Source organism: Dendrobates tinctorius, unplaced genomic scaffold, assembly GCF_039654945.1.
Source record: "Dendrobates tinctorius isolate UK_male_01 unplaced genomic scaffold, ASM3965494v1 ptg000016l, whole genome shotgun sequence".
In the NCBI taxonomy this organism is placed as follows: Eukaryota; Metazoa; Chordata; class Amphibia; order Anura; family Dendrobatidae; genus Dendrobates; species Dendrobates tinctorius.
In genome coordinates this window covers 11,459,811-11,485,907 of record NW_027361684.1, presented here as the reverse complement: position 1 = coordinate 11,485,907, position 26,097 = coordinate 11,459,811, and the positions used below count along the sequence as shown (strand labels likewise).

General features: G+C 41.6%; 1 protein-coding gene across 1 annotated transcript in view; it reads left to right on the top strand.

The window, feature by feature from the left end:
- Positions 1–24,653, top strand: part of LOC141080333 (serine/threonine-protein kinase TAO1-B-like) — a 93,800-nt gene extending 69,147 nt beyond the window's left edge. Inside the window, exons 15-20 of the mRNA XM_073565469.1 lie at positions 639–767; positions 2,966–3,169; positions 3,372–3,611; positions 7,231–7,443; positions 9,328–9,510; positions 12,483–24,653. Coding sequence (XP_073421570.1) covers positions 639–767; positions 2,966–3,169; positions 3,372–3,611; positions 7,231–7,443; positions 9,328–9,510; positions 12,483–12,941 — 1,428 coding nt within the window. The 3' untranslated portion in view covers positions 12,942–24,653. The remainder of the gene's footprint in view (positions 1–638; positions 768–2,965; positions 3,170–3,371; positions 3,612–7,230; positions 7,444–9,327; positions 9,511–12,482) is intronic.
- The last annotated feature ends 1,444 nt before the right edge of the window (positions 24,654–26,097 follow it).

Genomic DNA, 26,097 nt, shown 5'->3' with positions numbered 1-26,097 from the left:
ATTATATAATACTAGATGGTGGCCCGATTCTAACGCATCGGGTGTTCTAGAATATGTAGACCATCAATGATATGGAACGATACGACGGTCGTTGGAACCCTGTCTCTCAGACCCTGTAGTATTGAGGTCGTTGTCTCTGTCAAACACACCGATGCATGCTGGCCAGCGGGAGACCGACGTTCAAAAGATGGTCCAGGACGATCCACCCCGATCGGCGATCTCACAGCGGGGGCCTGGTCGCTGCTGCGTATCTCACTGAGCGCCGGTCAGGGATACTTCCGCTGCCGGGAGATGACAGCCTAGCACCGGTCATCTCCTGGCTGCGTCACCGCTGATCTCCGTGCGGCAGGAGATGACCTGCGGCAACCGTCGGGAGATGGCACATCTCCTGTTGGTAGCAGTGGCGTGCGGCGTTCGAATTCCGCGCCAATTCGCAGCCTGGATGCGCCTGACGCTGATTGGTCACGCCCGTCCGGCCGTGACCAATCAACGACGCTGGATTTCCGTTACAGACAGAATTAGACCATTATATAGTAGATGGAAACCTGACCATGAGAAGGAAAAGATACATTTTTTTTTTCCATGAATGTATAAAATGACAGTGGAAATTACCAATGTAGTTAACTTTCTTTCAACAGTTGAAGCTGATGGCCAATGAAGAGAAGAAGTTTCAGCAGCACATTCAGGCACAACAAAAGAAGGAACTGAACAGCTTTTTGGAGTCACAGAAGAGGGAGTACAAATTAAGAAAGGAACAACTGAAAGAGGTACAACATACACAACCTATAGTAAATTATGTCAGTCGCTAGAGGCCAGCTTCACACTTTAGTGCCTTGAATGGGAATGACTTAAAGTACTAGGCACAGTGACTGCAAAATACACAGCTCCCTGCTCGTTAAACAAACATGGAGACTTTTAGAAGCGGGTGTCAGGAGATGAACCTTGGTCTGATATGCCTATCTATCCTAACCATAGCCATCAATATCAAAGTCCCAGAAAACGCTTTTAGTTTTTAAGACTAATTTAAAACCTAGTTTAAAGATTCAGCTGGTCTATTGTGTTTATTTAAAAAAAAAAAAAAAGATGGGTTTAGCAGAGGAGGTCAGGATTGTAATGGCCAGACAAATATATTAAATTTCAAGTCAAAGTGGCACAAAGATGCTACACACACTTGTTCATAAGTTAAAGGGAGCCTGTCACTCTAGTGATGCTGCTCTAGCACAATTGCAGCCAGGAGTGATGCTTTTTCTGCAATGTTCCTTGTATGTACATAGGAAGAGACCTGTCAATCAACTGGAACAAAGCATTGAGAAGCCAGTCAGGGCTGCGTATTCAAACTATTAGGGTATCATTATTATTATTTATTTATATAGTACCATTGATTCCATGGTGCTGTACATGAGAAGGGGTTACATACAAATTACAGATATCACTTAAAGTAAACAAACTAATAATGACAGACTGATACAGAGGGGAGAGGACCCTGCCCTTTCAGGCTTACATGCTACAGGATGGTGGGGAAGGAGACAGTAGGTTGGGGGGTTGCAGCAGTTCCGGTGTTGGTTGAGGTGATATCTCCAGTATTGGTGAGGAGGTAGCGGGGTCATTGCAGGCTGTAGACTTTCTTGAAGAGGTGGGTTTTCAGGTTCCATCTGAAGGATCCAAATGTGGTTGATAGTCGGACTTGTTGGGGCAAAAAATTCCAGAGGACAGGGGGAATTCGGGAGAAGTGTTGGAGGCGGTTGGGTGAGGAGCGAGTAAGTGTGGAGGAGAGAAGGTGGTCTTGGGAGGACCAGAGATTACGTGAAGGAAGGTATCGGGAGATTAGTTCAGAGACATATGGGGGAGACAGGTTATAGATGACCTTGTAGGTCAGTATTAGTAATTTGAACTGGATACGCTGAGGGAATGGAAGCCAGTGAAGAGATTTGCAGAGGGGAGACGCGGAGGAGAGAGATGAATTAGTCGGGCAGCAGAGATAAGGATGGACTGGAGAAGGTGCGAGGGTGTTAGCAGGGAGACCACAGAAAAGGATGTTGTAGTAGTCGAGGCGGGAGATGATGAGGGTATGCACAAGCATTTTAGTAGATTGAGGGTTGAGGAAAGGACGGATTCTGGAAATATTTTTGAGCTGGAGGCGACAGGAGGTAGAAAGAGAAAGGGGGTATGTGCAGACGATGCGGCTTCATCTGCGGATTTTTCCGCACGGAATCGGCGGAATCCGCAGGTCAAAATGCCTGCGTTTTACCTGTGGATTTCGCCTGCGTTTTTACACCTTCAGATTCCTAGAATGAAATGGGTGTGAAACCACTGCAGAATCCGCAAAAGAATTGACATGCGGAAAATAAACCGCTGCTTTTCCGTGCAGATTTTTCCACAGCATGTGCACAGCGTTTTTTGTTTTCCATAGGATAACTTGGTACTGTACATCCCTTGGAAAACTGCTGCGGATCCGCAGGGCCAAATCCGCTGTTATCCGAGCATGCTCGTGTGCTAACTGAGTGTCTTCGCTGTGCTCCAAAATTATGTTTGTTTCTCCGTTCAGGGATTGCCTGTGTTGCGGCAGTCTAACAGCCACGAGACATGCAGCCTCAGGGACTCTGAACATATTATTTGAGCACGCCAAAGACATTCGGTTAGCACAAGAGCATGCTGGGATAACACCTTATCCGAGCACATTCGCTCATCACTACAAACTATTTTCTCAAATGCTGGAACACTTGCCATTTTCTTTAAATGTAATGTCTGGCCATTAATAGTCTGACCACCTCTGCTAAACTATGTTTACTTTTTTTTTTTTTTTTTTTCAGTGGAGATCAGATTGAAAGTTCAGAAATTTAACATGTGCTAAAATTATATGTTTTAACACCAAAGGAGCAAATGGATTGATTATTGCCTCCCCATACCAATCTTTGTATTTTGTATTCACTGTTAATAAAAAAAAGTCTTGTTTTTTCCTCCAAAGGAGTTAAGTGAAAACCAGAGTACTCCGAAGAAAGAGAAACAAGAGTGGCTGTCGAAGCAAAAGGAGAATTTCCAGCATTACCAGGCTGAAGAAGAAGCCAATCTCCTGCGCCGTCAAAGGCAATACCTAGAGCTGGAGTGCCGCCGTTTCAAGAGGCGGATGTTACTCAGTAGACATAATCTTGAGCAAGATTTGGTCAGAGAGGTATGATAGCGGATCCATTGCATATTGCTAGAAGTTAGTGATGTACACGTTCTTTTACCCTCAAACCATTTTCAAATTGTATTGGTACACGAGCTCTACTAATATCTTGATTTGAAAAATTACAAAGAGTTTGCAGAGATTTTTGATACAACTAAAGTTTTCATTTTTTTTATGGAAAGCTTTATTTGTTTTTCCCAACTAGGAGCTAAATAAGAGGCAGACACAAAAGGATCTTGAACACGCCATGCTTCTAAGACAGCATGAGTCAATGCAAGAATTAGAGTTTCGCCATCTAAACACTATACAGAGGATGAGATGTGAGCTCATAAAGCTTCAACACCAGACCGAACTCACGAACCAGCTAGAGTACAATAAACGGAGAGAGCGGGAGTTAAGACGCAAACATGTCATGGAGGTCCGGCAACAACCCAAAAGCCTCAAGGTAACAACTATTTCTATGTTGATTAACAATGGCGTGATACCTAGGAAATACTAACACAGCCATACAACTACATATTTGTGTAGTTTGCAATTTAAGTTGTACCAATGTTCACATAGAAAAATGCGAGAGTGTGCATTGAAATAGTTAACTACATTGTGTAGCAGATTGTGCTTTTAAATATTATTATGCTCACTTGCATAACACCAAAATATTCCGCAGCGCTTTCCAGACAGACATTGTCATCACTGTCCCCATTGGGGCTCACAATCTACATTATCTGTCATTGGTGTGAATTGAACCCATGACCCCAGCGCTTAAAATCAATAGTGCTAACCACTGAGCCACTGTGCTGCCCATGAATATAGCAGTGCACATCATGATGTGGGCTAATTGTATTTGCACACTTGCAGGCAGAGCGATTTTGTATTATCAGACTGTTCATAAGCAAATTTGCATTTTATCCAAAATTTTAATTTTGATATTCCTCGCTGAGACCTAAAAGGGAATGTGTCCTGAGTGTGACTTGTTTAAATTCCGTTCTTAGGCTGGTTTCACATTAGCGTTGAAACAACGCTGCGCACTGCGTCGGTAAGCCCCTCCCCGGCTCCCTGCCCGCCCCATCCGGGATCACCGCCTACTATCGCATTTGCACGCATGCGATTGGCGCACCCTATCTTTAGCATAGGGTGCGCAGATCATGCGCTGCCAGTGTGAAAGTAGCGTGCTGCGCACTTTTGACGGTGCGCCGTGCGCGCCGAAATGCAACACGCAGTTGTTTCAACGCTAATGTGAAACCAGCCTTATGCATAAATTGTAAGACTTCTAATTTTTTTTTTTTTTTTTGTAATAAAGATAGTGACATGGAAAATTAAATAAAAGAAAAAAAAACAAGAAAAAAGTGTAAGATACAAAGTTGATTTAAACAATGTTTAATGTAATAACCACAGGTTATGGCTGATGAGTGGGCGTCCATCACCTTCAGCTCCCACCTATTGCAAAAGCAGAGGCTTCTTTCTATAGCTTTTGAAAGGTTTAAGCCCTGCTCGCTCACGGCCGCCTCGCCATTCAGTTTGCGTCTGGATACAACCTCCACACCACATTAAAATAACTCTGTTCTTCCGATGGTTATGTCTTTCTCATCCGATATTTGTGGTTTATCTTAGGTAGTTTTACCTTTCTAATTGCGTGATTACCGTGTTTCCTCAAAAGTAAGACAGTGTCTTTTATAGTATTTTTGAGTCCGAAAAATGTGCTAGATCTTATTTTCATGTGATGTCTTATATTTTCCCATGAACACCAATCCACTTTTATTCTTTAACAAATTAGCATCATTTAGTCAAATATAATCATGTCATCCCTTTCTGGAGCATCAGCATAACTCTCCAAACCATAAATTCCATCATGTTGTGTATGTAAAAGTAAAAAAAAAAAAGTTGAACAGATCTTCAGTATTCAGAGATGAGGTATAGCCATGAATAAATTATAACGTACTCCTCTTACTTTTAACCTTTTGTGATGTTTATTTCAAGTAATAAAGATGTCCTTTTATATTTTATTCATGACTATATATCATTTGATGAATACTCCACTCAGGGTTATTTCAGTAATTTATTTGTTCATACATTTTCCTATTTGTTATATGTGGTGCCATCGACTGGCTAAATATATACAGTATTTAAATTTTAATTTCCATTCGTAAATGTATTTATTCTCTATCTACTGTTTACTCCCACAAGAATCACACTTACCTGACCCTGAACAATAGACTGAGTAGCTGTCAGGTCTTCCTGCATTCCCACAGCAGTTGGCTCCCCCTGCTGACTGGAAGTAGTATCACTCGTGTGGAGTTAGAGCGGAGTGATAATGGGACTCGAGCTGTGTGTGCGAGCTGCAGTACAGTACAGGTGGAATAGCGAGGGACCTTGCAGCAACGCAGATTAGGGTGTGGTGTGTAGGGTCCAGTGAATGCAATTTTTTTTTTTTGTGGGGTGGGGGGTCTTTAACCACTTTCCGACATGTCGTAATAATACGCACATGTCGGAATCCCCCTGTTTTGTGCAGGATGCAGCACTAAGCCTGCACCATTCTGGGCACATGACAGCTGATCTATACAGCTGACATGTGGGTGCAACAGCCGCAGGTGGAAATGTGATCCACATGCTGCTAACTAGTTAAATGTCACTCTCAATCTCTGATAACTGCATTTACCTCGCGCTTACAGGAAGCGCACCACTGGCTCCACCCATCGGTGACCCCATCACATGACCGCGTGTCACCCATGGGTCAGCATGACAACCAGAGGTCTGCCGCAGACCTCTGTGGTTGACATTGCCAGATTGTTATAAGGGACACACTGTGGTCGACGCTCATAGCAAGTGAGCATTGCTGCTACACACAGGTGATATGATCGACACCTGTCAGAGGCGATCAAAGTATTGCAGCTTTTAGTCTCCCATGGAGACTATTGAAGCATGCAAAAAGTTTAAAAAAAATAAATAAAACATTTTTTAAAAAATAGAGAGTTCATATCACCCCCATTTTTGTCCCATTCAAAATAAAACAATAAAAAAAATCAAATGTACACACATGCATCTGGGAGGCACGGTGGCTTAGTGGTTAGGGTCCTGGGTTCGAATCCCACCAAGGACAACATCTGCAAGGAGTTTGTATGTTCTCCCCGTGTTTGTGTGGGTTTCCTCCCACATTCCAAAGACATACTGATAGGGAATTTAGATTGTGAGCCCCATCGGGGACAGTGATGAAAATGTGTGCAAACTGTAAAGTGCTGCAGAATATGTTAAGACTATTATTATTGCCCTGTTCAAAATCGCCCGATCTATAAATATAGAAAAAACAATTAACCGAATCGCTAAACGGTGTAATAAGAAAAAAAAATCATAACATCGGCTCAGCATGCAAAAAATAAGCCCGCAACCAGCCAAAGATCACGGAAAAACGGAGACGCTACGGGTCTCCAAAATTGCCCCTTTTTTTTTTTTTTTGAGAAACCTTGCATTTTTTTCACCACTCAAATAAAAAAGAACCTAGATATGTTTGGTGTCTAAGAACTCTTAATGACCTGGAGAATCAGAATGTTAGGTCAGTTTTAGCATTTAGTGAAAATGGTGTTAACAAAAAAAACTATGGAATTGCACTTTTTTTTTTTTTTTTTTTTAAATTTCACCGTACTTGGAAAAATTTTTTCCCTGTTTTCCAGTATGCAATGTTAAAACCAGTTGTGTTGTTCAAAAGTGCAACTTGTCCCTCTAAAAATAAGCCCTCACATGGCCATATTGATTGAAAAATAAAAGATAAAATGGCCCGTGGGTTAAGGGGTTAATTAAGGGTCCTGCTGTATTCTTTATAACTGCCTGGACACTTCCGTATTAAACCGCAACTAGGGCTTATTTTCGGGTAAACACTGTAATATAACCCCTAACCTACAGATGTATACACTGCTGTGAATTGGAATTATCCGCATAGTATTACATCAAGTGATAATCAACTAGTCATATAGTAAACTAGTAATGATAGTGACTTCATGTAATAATTTCATGATTGCATCTAAGGTGTCTTTTAATTAGTGTGTTTTTTTGTTTTCCTCTAACTTCCTGAACAGTCTAAAGAGCTTCAGATCAAGAAGCAGTTCCAGGACACTTGCAAGATTCAGACGCGGCAGTATAAAGCTTTGCGGAATCACCTTTTGGAGACCACACCAAAGAATGAACACAAAGCCGTCCTCAAGCGACTGAAAGAAGAGCAAACCCGTAAACTGGCAATACTAGCTGAGCAGTATGACCATAGCATTAATGAGATGTTATCTACACAAGCAGTAAGTGTAGGAGTCAAGTCATTTGAAACGTATTTGGTACAGTCAGAGACGAAGGGCCTGTGCACACGAGACTGATCTGCTGCAGATTGCCCTCAGTGGAAAATGCTCGGCAGCTAAAATCCACAGAGAATTTAGCTGCTATATTTGCAGATTTTAGCTGACATGCTACATCATTTCCACAATGCTGGTACTGTGATACCAAGTGAATTGTTTGCAAGTCACTGAAAAGTATGTTGAATTCAAAGAAATATAACAGAAAAAAGGCCATAATTGCCGATACCTGGTAAAAATATATAATGCAGAATGCAGCGGGCCACCATGATAAAAGGCAGAGGCCGCACAGTTGCACAATTCCAATGAACAACCTTTCACACCTATGATCCAGCGGGAAGGGTTGCTTAGTACCACAAATGTTTCGCTCAGAAAATACAGGAGGAGTTTTTCGGTCTACCCATCCTGTGTGCACAGCTGACATTTCTCCTTCTTGTTTGTTCTCCGGTGTGGGGAGCAGGGTGGCTGCCTCTACTATTGTAACCCTTTATGAACTTCTCTATCACATCATCATTAGAGAACACAGGAACCCTTTCTGAACTTTTTAATCTTCATGTTAGCGCTATTGGCAAATTGGATCATTTGTGTGACCTGACATTCTCTTACCGTATAGATAACACAAGGTGATCCAAGCATGTGTATAGGAGCACATTTTGGTGCCGCTTTTATCCCGTTAATATCTGATCTCTTTTGCATAAAGGGTTCTTCTGTTCTGTCTTCAGGAGCGATCTGCTCCCAATCCTCCCAGCTTCATGCTTGCTGTGAGGTTGGGGTGGTAGGTGCACTCCTGATAAGTGACAGCTCTGACCAGCAGCTTGGGCGCTCTCCTGGGCAGCCAGCAGAGGCAGCTTTGTCTTTACAGCATCAGAGGGGTGCAAGGGCACTGAAACTGTCCAGATCCAGCAAATAACTTGCAAGCGCTGCAATCTTTGCCTTGGAGACTGTTCACCATTGGTAGTCTGCAGAGGTTGCCAGTAAGGCCTGTTTCACACTTCCGTTTTTGTGTCCGCCAAACGGATCCGTTCCCGTTTTTTTGACGGAAACGGATGCCAACGGATCCTTTTTTTAAAAAACGGATCCGTTTTTTTGACGGATCCGCGGTAACCGTAATGGAAGTCTATGGGACAAAAAAAAACGGATCCTGCAAAAAATGGCGGATCCGTTTTTTTACGGAAAACAACGGATTTTGACGGATTTGAAAAAACGGAAGTGTGAAACAGGCCTAAGCTAGGTAGCAAGCAATAAACTATAGCAGAAGTCCCTCCATTCTTGAGAACAGAGAGGATTTTCAATAACCTCTAAATTTCAAAGTTGCTTGTTTTTACAAGCATTTTGCAATTTGTGTCCATTTTAAGAAGATGAAAAAACCCCTTTAAGGGCATCGGTAGAATGAATGTTAATAAATATATATTTATTAGCTGTGTCCATGCATTTTTTAAAAAAAAACAACATTTTGTGCTTGTTGTGGAAATTCGTTTTTCATGTATCTGCGATCGCACATCTGATTAGCTTGTATTGAGTATAGGCCGAGTTTACCAGTAAAGCAGGAACAAAACATGCACTACTACTATAGCAGACTAATTCTAGGTGTAGCACAAGTATTTTTCTACCTGTGGTAACTTACCCTGACAGTCCTCTTTAGATTTGCAGGTTATTTTGCCTATATTTTACATTGCTATGCCTCTCTGTATATAAACACGGTTTTCCTACAATTATATAGTTACAATTCCTACCGCCAGAGGAGCAATTATAACTACTGCTGTAATGACTGTGGTTTTCCTTTTTGGATTGCACAGATATGATGTGACGTATATAATTTACCTTTTCTTGCAGCTACGCCTGGATGAGGCTCAGGAAGCAGAGTGCCAGGTTCTGAAGATGCAGCTGCAGCAAGAACTGGAGCTACTAAATGCCTATCAGAGTAAGATTAAGATGCAAGCGGAGGCCCAACATGAGCGAGAGTTACGTGAACTGGAACAAAGGGTTTCCCTCCGTAGAGCCCTTCTCGAGCAGAAAGTAAGTCATTTAATGATGCTGACCTTTGTAAATACTTTGTGCTATACTAATGCAGTGAGTACGGTATGTTGTTTTTATTATTATTATGTTTGTTTGTTTGTTTCACAATGTTACATATTGTCAGGCCAACTTCACAGGTTGCAGATTTGCATGCATAAATCTGCATTGCAATACAATACAGCCAAGTAGAAAAGATTCATCAACTCAGCTCTTAACATTGCGGGTATTTATACTTGTATTACGGATATGCGCCAGATTCTATTACTCATACAGTGCAAAAAAAATCTGCAACAAACATGCAACATGTGAACTTAGCCTGAGATCAAAATACGTCCTTCATATCGGGATTTCGGTCAGCATTTTGCTTCACTATTTCTTATCCATTACTAAGAAATTGAACCTACAGAAAGGAAACCTAATTGAAAGGTTGTTCCTCTTCTTGTATTGAACCTGCTCCCAGTCTTGGCTTACGTGCTGACTAGAATACTGCTGTTATTGTGGCCTCAGGCTCTTGTCAGTCTATTGACTGGCTTCTGCCATAAGGCTATGTACTCACGTATGCAGGAAAAAAGCACATTTTTTTGCGCGATTTTTGTGCGTTTTTTATAGGAGCAGCCTCCTGCTCATAGAATATAGTTAGAAATGCGGATTTTTCCACGAAATTAATGAACATGCTGCGTTTTTTACCGCGATTGGTTTTTTTCTTGGAAAAAACGTATCAATGTGCACAAAAAGTGCAGAATTCATTAAAAAGAATGGGATACTTCTTGTAAGCGTTTTTGTCAGTAAAAACACTTAAACGTGAAAAAAACGCTTACATGGGTACACAGCCTTACAGCGGAAGATCCTAGATCTATGCTTCAACAGTTTCTAGGAGATCATGGCAGGCACCCCTGACATTAATGTGATGCGCTCAGGGCTGTGGAGTTGGTAAGCCAAACCTTCGACTCGGACTCCTCAATTGTCCTGACTCTATGACTTCGACTCACTGGTAACTACTGAGCATGTACATAAAGTGCAGCACAGATTCATCTCCTCTACGACCCCACAGAACTGGTCACTACTGAGCATGTGCATAAAGTGCAGCACAGATTCATCTCCTCTACATCTCCCCAGCACTGGTCACTACTGAGCATGGACATAAAGTGCAGCACAGATTCATCTCATCTACATCTCCCCAGCACTGGTCACCACTGAGCATGTGCATAAAGTGCAGCACAGATTCATCTCATCTACGACCCCACAGCACTGGTCACTACTGAGCATGTGCATAAAGTGCAGCACAGATTCATCTCCTCTACATCTCCCCAGCACTGGTCACTACTGAGCATATGCATAAAGTGCAGCACAGATTCATCTCCTCTACGACCCCACAGCACTGGTCACTACTGAGCATGTGCATAAAGTGCAGCACAGATTCATCTCATCTACATCTTCCCAGCACTGGTCACCACTGAGCATGTACATAAAGTGCAGCACAGATTCATCTCATCTACATCTCTCCAGCACTGGTCACTACTGAGCATGTACATAAAGTGCAGCACAGATTCATCTCATCTATGACCCCACAGCACTAGTCACTACTGATCATGTACATAAAGTGCAGCACAGATTCATCTCATCTACATCTCCCCAGCACTGGTCACCACTGATCATGTACATAAAGTGCAGCACAGATTCATCTCATCTATGACCCCACAGCACTGGTCACTACTGAGCATGTGCATAAAGTACAGCACAGATTCATCTCATCTACATCTCCCCAGCACTGGTCACCACTGAGCATGTACATAAAGTGCAGCACAGATTCATCTCATCTATGACCCCACAGCACTAGTCACTACTGATCATGTACATAAAGTGCAGCACAGATTCATCTAAACTAAAAGCCGAGATCAGGAACAGAACAGATGTTTATAGGACGTTTCATAACTTCCCAAATTTTTATGAAAAAATTTACATCACACCCTGCATTGTACCAATTTATTATGTATTTTAGGATTCGGTGTCGGTCCACTTTATACTGACTCCACCAAAAAGGACCTCGACTCTCCGACTCCCAACTCCACAGCCCTGGATGTGGTACATTGGAGTTTGTGTGAAGTTTTGGTAGCATTTCATTGCACTATGCGATCAATAATACTAAGCAAAACGAACAATGGATACCCTTACCACAAGTGTGCATATTACTATGCAGGGCTTTATAAAACACCATCTCTGTTAACCTCACCGCTTACAGAGATATAAAATGGCATAACCAAGCCTCAATATTTTGGTTTTACTTCCTAGATGGGAGGAGGAGGGAGGCTCCTGTTGCAGATAGTTGTCTCTCAGACTAACTATTGAGGTGGCTGACTGGGGAAATGACTGCACTCCTAAAACGCACAGAAGATTTCTATATAATTTTCTCAGTATTTAGCTACATTCACATATCAGTGTGTCACATCCTATTGCTGTCGGTTTTTGTTTCTCGGACGGCACACGGATCCATAGAGTTTTGTTGGGCTATACACACATCAGTTTTAAAAACTGGTCGATCACTCTTGTCCTTTAGACTCTGAGCATGTCCTATTATCATCCATTTTGTGGATTAGATTCTTCCAATAAAGTCTACAGGGATCTGCATACAACATATGAAATATGGAAGACAGACTTTGTACTTTTTGAGTTTCATCAGTTTTTAACTGATCTAGTAAGAGTCAATGGATAAGAATAAGTTTAGATAGTCTACCTGCTTGAGTGAAAAAGATGAGCAAAAAATGTAAGAAATTAAAATGACACTTGAGAAAAAAAAATTAGTTTCAATTTGTTTGGATGGATACGCATGGATGTGTGACAGTAGTATTGTTTGCAATATTATCATTTTTCTGAACAATTGATGTGTATGTCTTGGTCTTCCTGTCGTATAAATCTTTAAGGTGTCTGTGTGCTACCTCTAGATAATTTTTTTTTTTTTCTTTTTTTTTTTTCAGATTGAGGAGGAAATGCTGGCTCTTCAGAATGAGAGAACAGAGCGAATACGGAGTCTTTTGGAGCGCCAAGCCCGGGAAATTGAAGCTTTTGACTCTGAAAGCATGAGGCTAGGGTTTAGTAACATGATACTTTCTAATCTCTCCCCCGAGGCGTTCAGCCACAGCTACCCGGGAGCTTCTGGCTGGTCCCACAATCCCACTGGAGGCCCTGGACCTCATTGGGGACACCCCATGGGAGGCCCGCCACAAGCCTGGGGACACCCAATGCAAGGTGGGCCCCAACCATGGGGTCATCCATCAGGGTCTGTAGGTGTCTCACGTGGCAGTACAATGGGGGTCCGCAACAGCCCCCAGGCTCTGAGGCGGACAGCTTCTGGGGGACGGACAGAGCAGGAAATGAGCAGGAGCACAAGTGTTACTTCACAGATATCCAATGGTTCACACATGTCTTATACATAACTGCAAGAAAAAGAAAACTAAACGGCCATTCCTTTTGATCATTCAACACAAACTGCCTACAGATGTCCTCACAGCAGCTTTCTCAATGGTACTGAGCAGCTGCCAAAATAAGGCTTCCTACACATGCTGTATTTTAATCCGTTTGTACAGGGTTACTTGTGTGTGTAATCTACAGTATGATTGCATTGGCTGCTGGGTTTTTTTGTTTTTATTTTATAATCAGGGACATGTTTGAAGGAAAGGAAAAGCAAAGTAAAGCATATGGGTTGTGCTGAAAGTGGGCATCGTTTTACCTCCCAGACTGCGTCGAGTCACCTGAGAAATACATCTGCACTCGGAGCATTCCCCGACTCTCCGTATTCATCACTACACTCCGGCCGGGCTTCTCCCGCTGAAGAGATAAGTGAATCTTCCTCTCTCCAAGGAGTGATCTGTTTTTTTTGACATAATGTGTCAAAAGATTGCAAGGAGCATAGCAGTTATTACTTTTAGGTTTCCTTAACATTTCTTTTTTTTTTTTTTTCTTTTATAAAGTGTCAAATTAGTTTTTAACTAGGCCAAAAAATGTTTAATCTGTTGCTGCTTCTAGGGTATTTTAAAATCTGATTTTTACAGCACTTGCTTACTGATGGCATATCCATTCTTCTGCGGAGACTGTGCGCTCTTTACATCATTCACATTCTGCTACCTTGCACTGGTCTCATGCGTCTCTGTGCTGTATATCGTAATGTGCAGTCGGTCCGGTTTGCTGTGATATGGCACTTGTGCCCGCAGAGGAATAATTTCTGTCTGTAGTTATAGGCCGCTCTATCTTACTTGGTATAATAACATCAGCCATGTTTGCTTCTAGTTTACTCAGCATTTTTTGGTGGCAGCGGTCCCCTAATAGGTGTCAAAGTATCATCAGACCTGAACAGTTCAGGAAGCATGTGACCCGATGTAGCAGAACATGTTGCATATCCTGCTGTGGCCACAGTAATTTTTTTTTTTTCTCTTATCACTTTATGCCATAGTTATATCAGACATACTGCTGAGGAACAACATCCATGCCGCCATGTTAGCAGCTAGCTGTATGTTATTGGTGCCATGCCTCCTGTTCAGCTGTATGTGAGCCAAGTGTGTGTAGTTTTTTTTTTTTTTTATATATTATATTTTCTGTTTAATTTTATCTATTCAGGTGCTATCATTGGTGGCAGTGGTATTGATGTAGTCCTGCTGATCTTTGAGAGTATGTAGTAGTAGCATAAGGTTGGCCATTCACAGTATCTGATGATTTCCTCCTTATGGCAGATGTCGAGAGAAGGATCAAGCATGTTGGATTTCAACATGCCCGATTTTTTTTTTTTTCTAGTGGGCTGTAATCTGTCAGCAGATTGTCTGTCAACAGCTTACCCCCGTTTCCTGATTGAGAACACTTGCAGCTATGCTGAGTGTTGCTATGTATTGGGAGGAATATCTGTCGGCTAAACATCTTTCTGAAGTGTATGGCCACCATTGGGTAGACAGTACAGAAAGTGAAAAGAGGTTCAGTGTGTAGATAAGGTATGTTAGATGGGCTGTGAGAGGACGAGCATGTAACATGCATTCTCCTTAATGTATTCTTTCTTTTCTCTTTCCTTCCTTTCTCTTCTTTAGTTTTACTTTCTTTCCTTTCTTTCTCCCCAAAAATGACTGACCCTGAACCCTGAAGTGTAAACAAACTCTTTTCCGGGTCCTGATGTGTAATGTTCCTAGGTATGACTCGCTATTTCCATGTTACACATAACACACTTAAGTATTTTAGCTTTTCCATGTTCCTTCTACGAGCCGGATATAGGAGATATCAAAGTTCAGAACGTGTTGTTCTATTTTAATTTAATGTTTTGTATTCTCGCCTCGAAACCCAAGCATTTATCACACGATAGATCATTTTAATATTAAGTGTGTAATTTGTTATATTGGGAAAATGAGTTCATATTGCTCACATGCAAAGTGAAATATTAACTGTCCTCTCCTGACAAGCTTTTTAGTAAATACTTCTCCGTGAAAGGGCAATGCTAAATCTTCTTTTTGCGTAATGGAGGCTTGCCATTCCTCAGTTATTACTCATAGAGAATTGGCCATTCTGACACTTGTTTTATGCGGGAAACAAGTCACTATAGTACTTAATGGTGGACATCGCCTTGTTACAATGGCAGACACCTGTCCTAGAATATTAGGAACGGTGCTTGTGAGCATGTGCAGTGGGAAGCTTCGCCTCTGTGACCTGAAGACGACCTATACCATGCACGGTCGAGTGTCTCCAGGTCACAGCAGCGGAGCTTCCCACTGCACATGCTCACAAGCACCAGTCCTGTAAACCTACTAGGAGACGGCTGTCTAACAAGATAGCGGACATTTTACTGTACTAAAGTGATTTGATGATTAAAGATATTTTTAGAAATACATTGACATATTTATTTTTTTTTAATCCCATACTAAAAAATCATCTACAGAAAATTTGTTTGTGTAATCTTACTTAATTTTTTTTTTTTAAAAATTATCCTATTTTATTATTTTAAAAGAATTTAATGAAATCTATCCCGAACAGTTGGAAGTTTCATCTGATGCGCTTTTGACACTTGTGAGGGAAATGACCTTCTCAAAACACTTTGTTTTAGCTGAAAGTCTAGGCCTTTGTACTTTAGACCTTAACGTTAACATGGTAAATATTTAGTGACTAGAAATTCAGAGGGCTGGCGTAAGCTAGTCACTGTGTACGTAGATGTGCGAGCTTGTACAAGGGTAAATTACCCATCACATGGGTTCTCGCTACTGGGGTGAGAGTGACAACAAAGGTCCTTACATCGCAGACCACCAAACCTAGGGTTCATTCTCATTATAAATACTTTGTCGTCACAGACACTTTCCTTCCCATCTTGCGTTTTGATCATTTAAAGGACAATCTTTAACAATTCATGTTCTCTTTTTCTCTTTTCTGGCAAAATGATAGAGGTGCTGGCTGTCTGCCACCACCAATCTATGTGTTATCTGCTGACTCCACATAATTGGAATATCCCTTTAATATAAAGCAAATTCTGAACTTTTTTTTTTAAACTCTTTGCACTACATTTTTTATCAGACATTAAAAACTTTTAAGCGCTTTCGTTTGTTGGCAGCCCCTTGTGTAGATCCAGCGATAACACTAAATGACTTGATCGTCTCTCTTAAAAATAATTGGTATTATTATGTAGAATTCTTACTTAAATAGCAATAGCACCTCTCGCCCTGCAGGACCTGGCATGTCTGTACATAACGTGACACCCCATTGAGCTGCTGTAAATTCCCCCATCAGAGTACACCTAGCACCCGGACTCTCTGTAACCAAGTCCTGATCAGAGAACCTCTCTAGCAAAAAATCAACATTTATAACTGGGTTTGTGGGTAGATTTGGAATTGATCTTGTTGCAGAATAATTTGCAAGTAACCAGAAAAAGTGGGACACGTAGGAGATCATTAGGTTTACAGGCTATTTATTCTGAAATGTTCCGATCCTTCCCAGTATTCCTGTCCTGGCAGCAATTAATGACCGCATTAGTTAGTATTATTTTAACTACACCTTTTTTCTTTCTAAAAAATTTTGGAGCATATCCGTGCAGTTGGCTATATGCATTACTATATCATGGTCTGTTGCGATCAACAGTGGTTTTGGCCTCTGCTATCTCCTGGCCTTCCCATACATGTGCTTGTTCGATTCGGTCAAGCATGTATTTGTTTTCAAAGGGGAGAAGGGAGTAAGTCAGTGCCTGATTCTTCCGGTGGTGATTAATCTCTCATGGAAATTAACATGTCTGGTCAAGAGGCCCCCCCCCCAGGCATATTAAATGGTCGCCTTGTGCCCCTAAAAATATGTGGGTTCTGCCAACATTAATCTAATGTGTACGTGGAGCTTGTAAATGATAGTCCTAAAAAATAGTATATGTGCGAGTACAAGAAGTGGAAGAATTAACTGGCAGAGCTGCGGTCGATCGGCCAGGTAAGAAATCTGTGACCGTCGAAAGGGATGCCATCGAATCTTTTTACCTACCGGCATTCACGGCTCTTCTTTTGATTAGCTGGGGTGGTGTGATGTCATGTGTGCATCAGTCCTGCTAATCCAAAAAAAAACTGTGGATGCCAGGCGGTAAGGTGGTTCAAAGAGCTCCCGTCAAGCAGTCATAGATTACTTGTCCTTGGCTCATGGACCAGAGTCTTGCAAATCGACTCTCCCATCTCTAGAGTGGACCTTACAATGATCTTGACTCGAACCACCTCAGCCTCCCGGACAGCTAACATTTTGCACATTGAATTTAAATACCATAAGTGTCTTTGGACACTGAGCACTTCAGTTTGATATGGTAGTCAGCTCATTGCCTACATTCAAGATTATTAATGCGGACATATTAAATTAATCTTGCCCTTTTCCTACCCTTCACCTATTTTCCCAGATTAGTAGTATGTATTATAAATTGCACATTTATTAGATTTTTACTTGATTTTATTTTAAGGCTTTCACAATGTTTTATTTATTTCAGTGTAGCAAGAAATTACCAAAAAAGTTCCCATCTTTTCATTCTTATTTGAACTTCAGGGGGTCCCCTCCAAACTGTTTGTGCCTTCAACAAAATCTCATGACTTAGAAAGTCATATAAAAAACACAGAACTTGAGAAATCGGAATGTGTTGTACGATTTTTTTTTTTTATCTTAAACCTTTAGCTGCCAAACAATATTAGGTTGCATTAATGCATTACCACAGGCCACTCTTTTACACCTTAGACTTTTCCGCTTGCTATTGATTTCACCCAGTAAAAAAAACAGATTTGTCCACTTTGTAAAATTATGGCCCGTGTGAATCCACACACAGATGCCTAGATAGTTACACAAAGGGTTTTTATGTATTCACTTGCTTGCTCCTAATGAGCTTTTTAGTTGATAATTTTTATGGTTTTAGGCTGTGTGCCCACGTTGCGTTTTTGTAAGCGTTTCCGCAGCATTTGTGCCGGCTCAGACGCTGCAGAAATGCTTACAAGATGCTTCTAATTCATTTGCATGCTATTTTGGCTTTTTGTGCCAATGCATGCGTTTTTAACCGCTCAGGAATCGCTTAGCGGCTAAAAACGCAGCATGCACATTATTTTCTGCATAGCTGAGCGTTTTTAGCCATCCCCAATGTTCCCAGAAATCGCGTGTGAAGAAACGTGCGTCTTTTTCCGCGCGTTTTCTGGGAAAGGGGATCCTTTTCCTGAGCGTTTAAAAACACTAGCGTGGGCACATAGCCTATTACTTTGCTTTTTTTTGATTTGCTGCTTTTTATTGACTGGGAGTGTGCTTTGCAAAAAGCTTTGTTACATCCAACATTCTCGGGGCAAAATATGTATCTTCTATTGGTCAATAAAGGTGTTGTCCACTTTTCACCCAAAAATACTGTCAGAGCTGAGGAGTAGAAGAGTGAGATGGAGAATAGGGCTGGCTTAGCTATTGGAATAAGCAGCCAGCCAGCTCCATTTTATATAGTAAACTGGCAACACCTATCTGTGCTGAGCACAGAGCCAAAAGTGTGTTTTGAACACATCTAAGGGTATGTGCCGACGATCCGGAAGTGGCATCACTTTGGACGCAGAGCATGTTCGCTGCTTCCGAAGCGCTACCGTCAGTTGAACGCAGGTGAATCCACATGTGTTCACTGTACCATGCAGATTCACTACATCCAATACATGGTATGGGTGAGATATCTCTTGACATGCTGCAGTCTAGAGACGCGCTGCATGTCCATCTCCATGGGTTATCTGCAGGCGTCTGTGGACGCATAGTAGACATGGGATTTCTTGAAGTCTCATCCACTATGCTGTAACATCCGGACGCTGCACAAGTATGCTGCGTCCAACCTGCAACATTTACTGGTCGTCTGCACATACCCCAACGGAATTGGACAACTGAAATAAAATGCCATTTTGACGTATACTTGTACCATGTGTGCTGAATGTTTTAGCAATTCTCATACGCTGTCATTCTAAAATGCTTTTTGGAGCAGGATGATTGACTTTACATCAGTGTCGTGGAAGGTTAACATCTCCCGTGATTGACTATATACCTGAGGTCAAGGGGGAAACCTACACTGCAGCCTGTCTGTGGTCAGAAAAGGGCAATGGGTGCAGAATTTTGGAAATGCAGAACCCTAAGTGAAGATGCTCTTCCTACTCTGGTTCTACAATGACCATTTTGCCTTATGATTATGCTTTAGAGAATTGTAAATATTCATACGTGTGATACTTGTATAGTCAAGAGTTGATTTTACTTGTACAATATATTGGTTGTCAGGGAATTTCGGAATTTTTTTGGTCTTCCCAGTGAAGAAAATTTGATTAAAAATACTTGTATGGATTTTACCTCTTCCATTGGGGAACCTCTTTTGGAGTGTTAATTTTTGTAGCTCAATTTCCTTTTATTTCTCTAGTAATGATGGTTGCCATTGTAGAGATGAAACAGTGTGTGAACCTTGAGGATCTTGGTGCTTCCTTCCATATTGTGGACTCTTTCCACCAAATTCGTGTAATGACATCAATATTAGTTACATTGAGCGACTTTCGCGCTGTGGTGTAGTCACCACTGTTTTCCTTTTTGGCTCGTTGAAGCAGCATTTATAGGCATACATGAAGGAAGATCGGACTGTGAATCTTATACTGTGCACATTCTGTCATTGGAAACCACAATGAGAAATCCCGCTGCAGGGGGTAGAAAGAAATCATTTGCCAACCGCCAAAATGAGTCCTACCACCAGACGGCATTGCACGATATTATGCTACCTTTGGATGATGTGCCAATTTAGATCCAGCCTGTGCTTCCAAATGTGTTCCGGGTTGGAGGGATGATTAGATTGAATGCAGTTTTTGCAATGACTCGGCTTGTTGATGATGATGATAATGCACTTTTTAATTCTCTAGTTTGACAGGAGTTAGTACTTGCATTCAAAACTAGGAACCAAGCCATGTGTGAAAATATATGGACATCTTGCATTGAGTAGACACCGTTGTATGCGTTGATGGAGTGCGCACATGTGAATGTTTGTGAAGCAAATTGAGAAACATTCCTGTTCTCTTCATGCCATTCGGCACTTGCCAACCTCGTACGGGCGGTCAGGTTTATTGCAAGGCCAAGTAATCGATTCGCGTGGGATACATACTGCTCCCTTCTATCTTGTTCCTTTTCATCTAGCTGCCATAATGTATGATTTTTAAATTCTTGTGCTCCTGATGAAGTACCATTCCTAGTGCATCTTATCTGAAAATTATTTTTAAATTGTGCAAGTCCACTCTTAATCCTCCTGGAAATGTATGAGTAAACGGGAAAATGATAGTGATCGTTGCTCCTGTCAATGAGAAATTGTCCCTACAAGGACTGACGCTGTCTTAAAGTATCAATATGCAGGGCAAATTCCAGGAGGAATTAAATAGGGACATTGCAATGTTGAATCTGGAAAAAAAAAGTGCTTCATTTCATGGGAAATGCAAGTGACCACTCCTTTCTAACACCTACTCTTAAAGGGGTATTTTCATCTCCAAGATCCTATTCCAGTATGTAGTAGGTGTAATAATAGCAAATACCTCCAATTAGAAATGGAGAGTAGAAATGAGCGACTTTGCCTATTTTAGGGTCGAGTCGGGTTTCATGAAACCCGACTTTCTCAAAAGTCGAGTTGAACGAAATCGGCCGACTATCGGGAAAAGTCAGAGGTCCGACTGAAACACGAAACCCAATGCAAGTCTCTCTCTCTATCCCCGGACGCTGCACATGCCATCTCGTTGCCCACCGTGTACGTCCTTGCTCATTGGCTGAAAAAAAGTCACGTGCAACCATTCTGGGAAATCCGACTTTGGCGCTTGTTTTGCCGACCGCATGGCCGACTTCACGCTGTGGTCTGGTTTCGGTCGGCAAAACCCAACTTTGGTATAAGTCAGCGACTTATGAATCTGGCCGACCTGTTTCGCTCAACTCTAATGGAGAGTAGTTGTTCTGATTCACTATGTCACTTACCCTATCTGCAGACATTGCAGTAGCTTAAATATCCATGGTTACGACCACTCCTTGTGATCGTTAACTAGTTGCTAGTGGTCGTAACCATGGATTCCTAAGCTACTGCAATGCCCTGCACATGGGATAAGTAATATAGCTTATCTGGAGAACTATACTACATTTCTAATTGGAGGTATTTGCTAATATTATTATTATACCTACTACATATTGGGATAGGATCTTAGAGATGGGAATACCCCTTGAAGAATGTTGGCTGTCCATTAGCTAGCGAGGACTGCAGACTAGCGAGTATGACGTGCTGTGATGATTAGGAGACTAATGCGAAAATGAGGGTTTATGAGACTTGGATTGTATTTGAAAGGCCTTTTTTATACTTGTTTTTAGTACCACACTTTTTTCTTTTTCCTTTTTTTTTTTTTTTCTTGTCTATCACCAGTTTCGCAGCGGGGACTGATTCTTCCTGCTAATTTGAGAAAGGTGATAGGGCAGCAAAGACACTGGTGTAAATAATCTACATTAAAAAATATTTAGTGCATATTACACAAAGATATATTGACTTAATAAATTGTAAATGCTAGAGCATTTTATTAACACTTAGGTTGCTAAACAAAAAAAAAGTTCTATTTATGAGATCCCAGCGCCCATTTCAGCCAGCCGATGAACTAAAAGAAAATTAGAAAAAAAAAACAAATGATTGAAGGGCTTGTCAAGTCTGTGCTGTGTTACCAAGCTTATGAAGAGTTTCTATTAAAAGCTGAGGTGGGGAAAGGGTAGGTTTGTGTATATTGTACATTTTCTAATAGCTTGCTTGTATTGTGTAGGGCAACATAAAGGTTGGCTGAGAGGACTTAGGACTCCGACTTGTCTAACAATTCTATTAACACAAATTTTAACACTCTACTGAATGAAACCTCCGTCAGACACCTTTTTATATCCTTCACGTGATCTTGAGTAATTATATCCAGACGGCTGGCAGATGTTTGGGGCATACATTGCAGCAAGCTTCTGATGCACTCACTAAAGCGCCAGGACCATATCATCGTCGTCATCGTACTAGATGAAGAAAAATCCTCTTTACTACTCTACACTTTGAGAATTCAAATGCAACTACTGCTAGGTTCCCTGGTCCCAAATGTGCCAATCGTAGTCATTGCTGACCACCGTACGCCTTCATTGGGTTACACTGAACCTGTTGCCATATTTGTGCTGCCCGAACCACTGGCAGAATGAATGCGACAACAGATGTATTATTGCAGCCATGTTTGTTTTACTCTGAAATATCGCAACATTTCAGAGTTGGAAGTTTTAAAAGCCGTCTAGGGACCAGGCGCCCTGCTGCCCTAAAAAGATCACTTAATCCATGAATGTGTGTGTATACGGAAAAGCCTGTCAGTCTGGGGGTAGGAATGGAAGGGACCAGCCTCGAACCAGTCATCAAAGACAACCCAGTCCCCAGACAGCTTTTTATAATGTTTTTTTCTGAATCACTGCAGTGTTTGAGCGTAAAACATACATGGCTGCAATAACGCAGCTAATGTCCTATTCATTCTACCCAAAGTTCAGGCAGCATGAATCGACTGGTTCTGCTTAAACAAACCACAAGGTTCTGATATTCTCGGGGTCGAGCCTAAGAATTGGAAAGAATATGTAACAACTTTTCCTTATGTTTCAATCATCTCTGGGTTTTCACTGTCATAATTTTGGAAAATCTTGCCAAAAAAAGAAATTGGCTAGCCTTAGAGATTAGCAAAATATTCACCATCAAGATACATTGGAGGAATCAATTTGCCAAGGTTAAGATTTCTACTTTCTGAATGTAATTGATTCTACCAAATCTGGTGGACATTGAAGAAAACGTCTCACTGAATGATAGCAAGCCGTTCCCCTTTAATTTTTAGTAGCTCAACGCCATCTTTTTTTTTTTTTTGTTGGGCACACAGTAACGTGTCCCATGGGCGCTGCTCCTTTAGCCTTGCACCACTTTGCAATGTATACCCGATCCCTCTGTCAGCAGCCTAGTGAAGAGCCAACCACTGAATTGTATTCTGTTGGTCATGATACTGATATCTTGTTACGTTTCCGGCTCCCGGCATGTTTCTGAATTTTTATTTGCACATTTATTTGTAGTTACAAGAATATATATTTTTTAAGCTGAAATCTTTCTTCACTTTACTCTGTACACTCCCACTGTTTGCAACATCTGGATAACGGAAAATAGACACAAATATTGTTTCCCCTTCCCCCGTACTTTAGTGAAGACACATGGCGGAGAATGTCTTTAATTTAGGGAGATTCTGAATGCACACCCGCAGATACCTGGGCACGATGCTGCCAAGAGAAGCCTTACAGGCATTTATAAAACAGACTTTCACAAAAGTGCTAAATTCCTGAGATTGTTACCTCTTTACAGTGCGCAGTAGCTGTGGCTTGCTCGGTATACAGATTGTAGTCATACTTGCCATCCAGCGCTTGGGCACATGCCGGTGCTTTATTTTTTTCCCGCAGTCATAACTACATTTTAGTAAATATTGGATCTGTTGTAAGACACTAGAACACTGGCTTGTGTACCACGTCACAGCCATTGTTGAGGCTGGTGATCTCAGTGGGGCAGAGAGTTTGATGTATTGGCATGCAGGTATATTCAGCCCACACAGTTACATATGGTTGAGCGCTGGTGCCATGTACCCACTGGGCATTGTACAAAGCCTTATCAATTAATTCTCACTGCACTTACGTCTGTAGGGTAAGCGGTGATTTTTCAGCAGTTAGCAATTGAAGATCCTGTATCTGTATATAGAGATGATTAGCCGTCACCACTGGATGCTGTGTAGAACAAGAATGGAAGATGCCACATAGGACTGGGGGTGCATTGTATACAATATCCAGCCTGGGTTTTAACCTCACAACTTGAGCTTGCTCACTGCATGATTCACTTTGCCCCTCGATAATCCGAATCCTCGATGCCGTGCCTTATTGCCTCTCTGCATAGCAAAAAGTTCTATCAAGGCCACGATTGTAACCACCAGTCATGTCACCAGAGTTTCCCTTCAGGGTATAAATACAGTTCTATTTTTCTATTTTCCAATATGGTGTAAGCCAATCCGTTGGCACCGCTAAGGTTGTTGCATGCGGGTAGCACTTTAGCCTTCGGAGTTCCCTTCATGTGCGAGCAGAGATGCCCCCTGCTGAGTCACTCATGTTTTAGCACTGCTTTTTAAATCCTTTTATACATTGTCATTTTATCAGTATGAATAGAATGGATTTATATGCATCCCCTCATAAGAATATTGTTTTGTTTTTTTTATTTGTTTTGTTTTTCATTAGTTGTAGCTTCCTATAAGAGATCAGCACAAATCTCACACACATTTGCATATTTTATGGTCTAAGTTCCTGCGGGTGTGCATTTTCTCTGCAGTGTAGTGTTCCCACACTGCTGCCTCTTGGGGTCTTGTACAGTGAGGTCTCTTGTACAGTGTAATGTCAGTATTCTGGTATTCCTCTGGTTTCACAATATATTATATAACCTGTATTAATTGTATAGATTGTGCATTTAAAGCTGTTACCAAGTTTGTCAGAAAAGGAGAGAGATTAAATCCTATGTAATATTTTGTTTGTAATTATCCTTTGTATCATAGCAAAGGAAATGTTTAAAAAATCAACTGTAATAAAGTAATTTTAGTACACATTGAGTGTGGTTCTTTGCTACATTTGGGCGTTTCTTTCTACGATTCAGTATAAGCAGGCAGTAGAGTGGCTAAATGTATAGAGCAAGTACAGTTGTGCTCAAAAGAATTTTTGCCGCCTTGACCTTTTTTCAGAGAATATGAATAACACCAGAATTTTTTCACCACTCACGGTTAGTGGTTGGGCGAAGCCATTTATTGTCACTACCATGTTTTTTGCTTTTTAAATCGTAATGACTGCCCAAAATAACATCCAAAAAGAAAAAATTCTGCTGGGGTATGTAAACTTTTGAGCACAAGTGTATGTGTTTAAATAACACCTGTAACAGGTGTCATAGATACCTCTGCAGACATTTACGCTTTAAACAACAACAAAAAAAGGTCTGGTCTCTTCCTGCGCTCAGGTAAACGCGCTCACCAGAAAAGGAGAGCCTTTCCTTTGCTGCCTGACACAGCGATACTAGCCCTGGCCCCTTCTCGGCGCTCCTGTTTTATATTGTGCATGGAAGACCGGGACAAGTTGCATTGAAAAAGGGGATGTGTCATGTAGGAAGGGAGGAACTCTGGCCAATTAAAACTTCCCCATCAGACTGATGAGAGCTCACTGGACTGGCTGGTGTCTGTCCTGCACAGTGTGCCCCAATGCTGAGTGTTGATATACTGAGGGATCCTGAAGGCACAGCACATGAACAGAAGATTGGAGGATGCACAGCGCTTACAATGTGCTGTTTATCTTCCACTGTCCTCTTCTTACTACAGGAACCTCAGCATCTTTGGGTCAAAGAGAAGAGGGGGGGGCTCACGGCACGGGACAGCGGACAATACAGAACCAGTCAGCTGTTCTGTCTGCTGTGTCCTCTCAACAGATCTCTGCAGCTTTTTGTTAGCCGCTCTCATCTTCACAGCTCTTCTGGGAGAGTATACTACATGTAGGATCTGCCAAGTAGGGAAACTGCAGGAGCTGCCTATTATTGACATGCACTACTCCAGTGTTGTACGCAGACCAGACTGGTGCATGCTGCAATCCGTGTGAAAAATCGTGCAGAGGACACACTGGTTATTATTGGACCTATCTAAGTGCGACCTTCTTCTCAGTGGCTTCTGATTAGGGTATACACCAGGAAACATAGATACAAACATTACACAGCCACGCCAACGGTTGCCATACAGTGGCTTTTGTCACCCATTATAAAAAAGTAAATATTTAATGCTCGTGTCTTTCACTGGATACCGTTGTGTGCCGTCTACTGGACTATGGTATACTTTGTGGTATACGATAAGATGCCAAACTGAACGAGCTTTAAATGTATCTTGTATGACAGCTATGTTTTAGTTCAGTCTGGTTTCCATGTGCTAAACAGCACACTGATCCAATAGTAACCACTGTGCCCGTGTGTCCATGTGAAAAGCATTGCAGAAAGCACTGGTCAGTCCCCCTTATGGA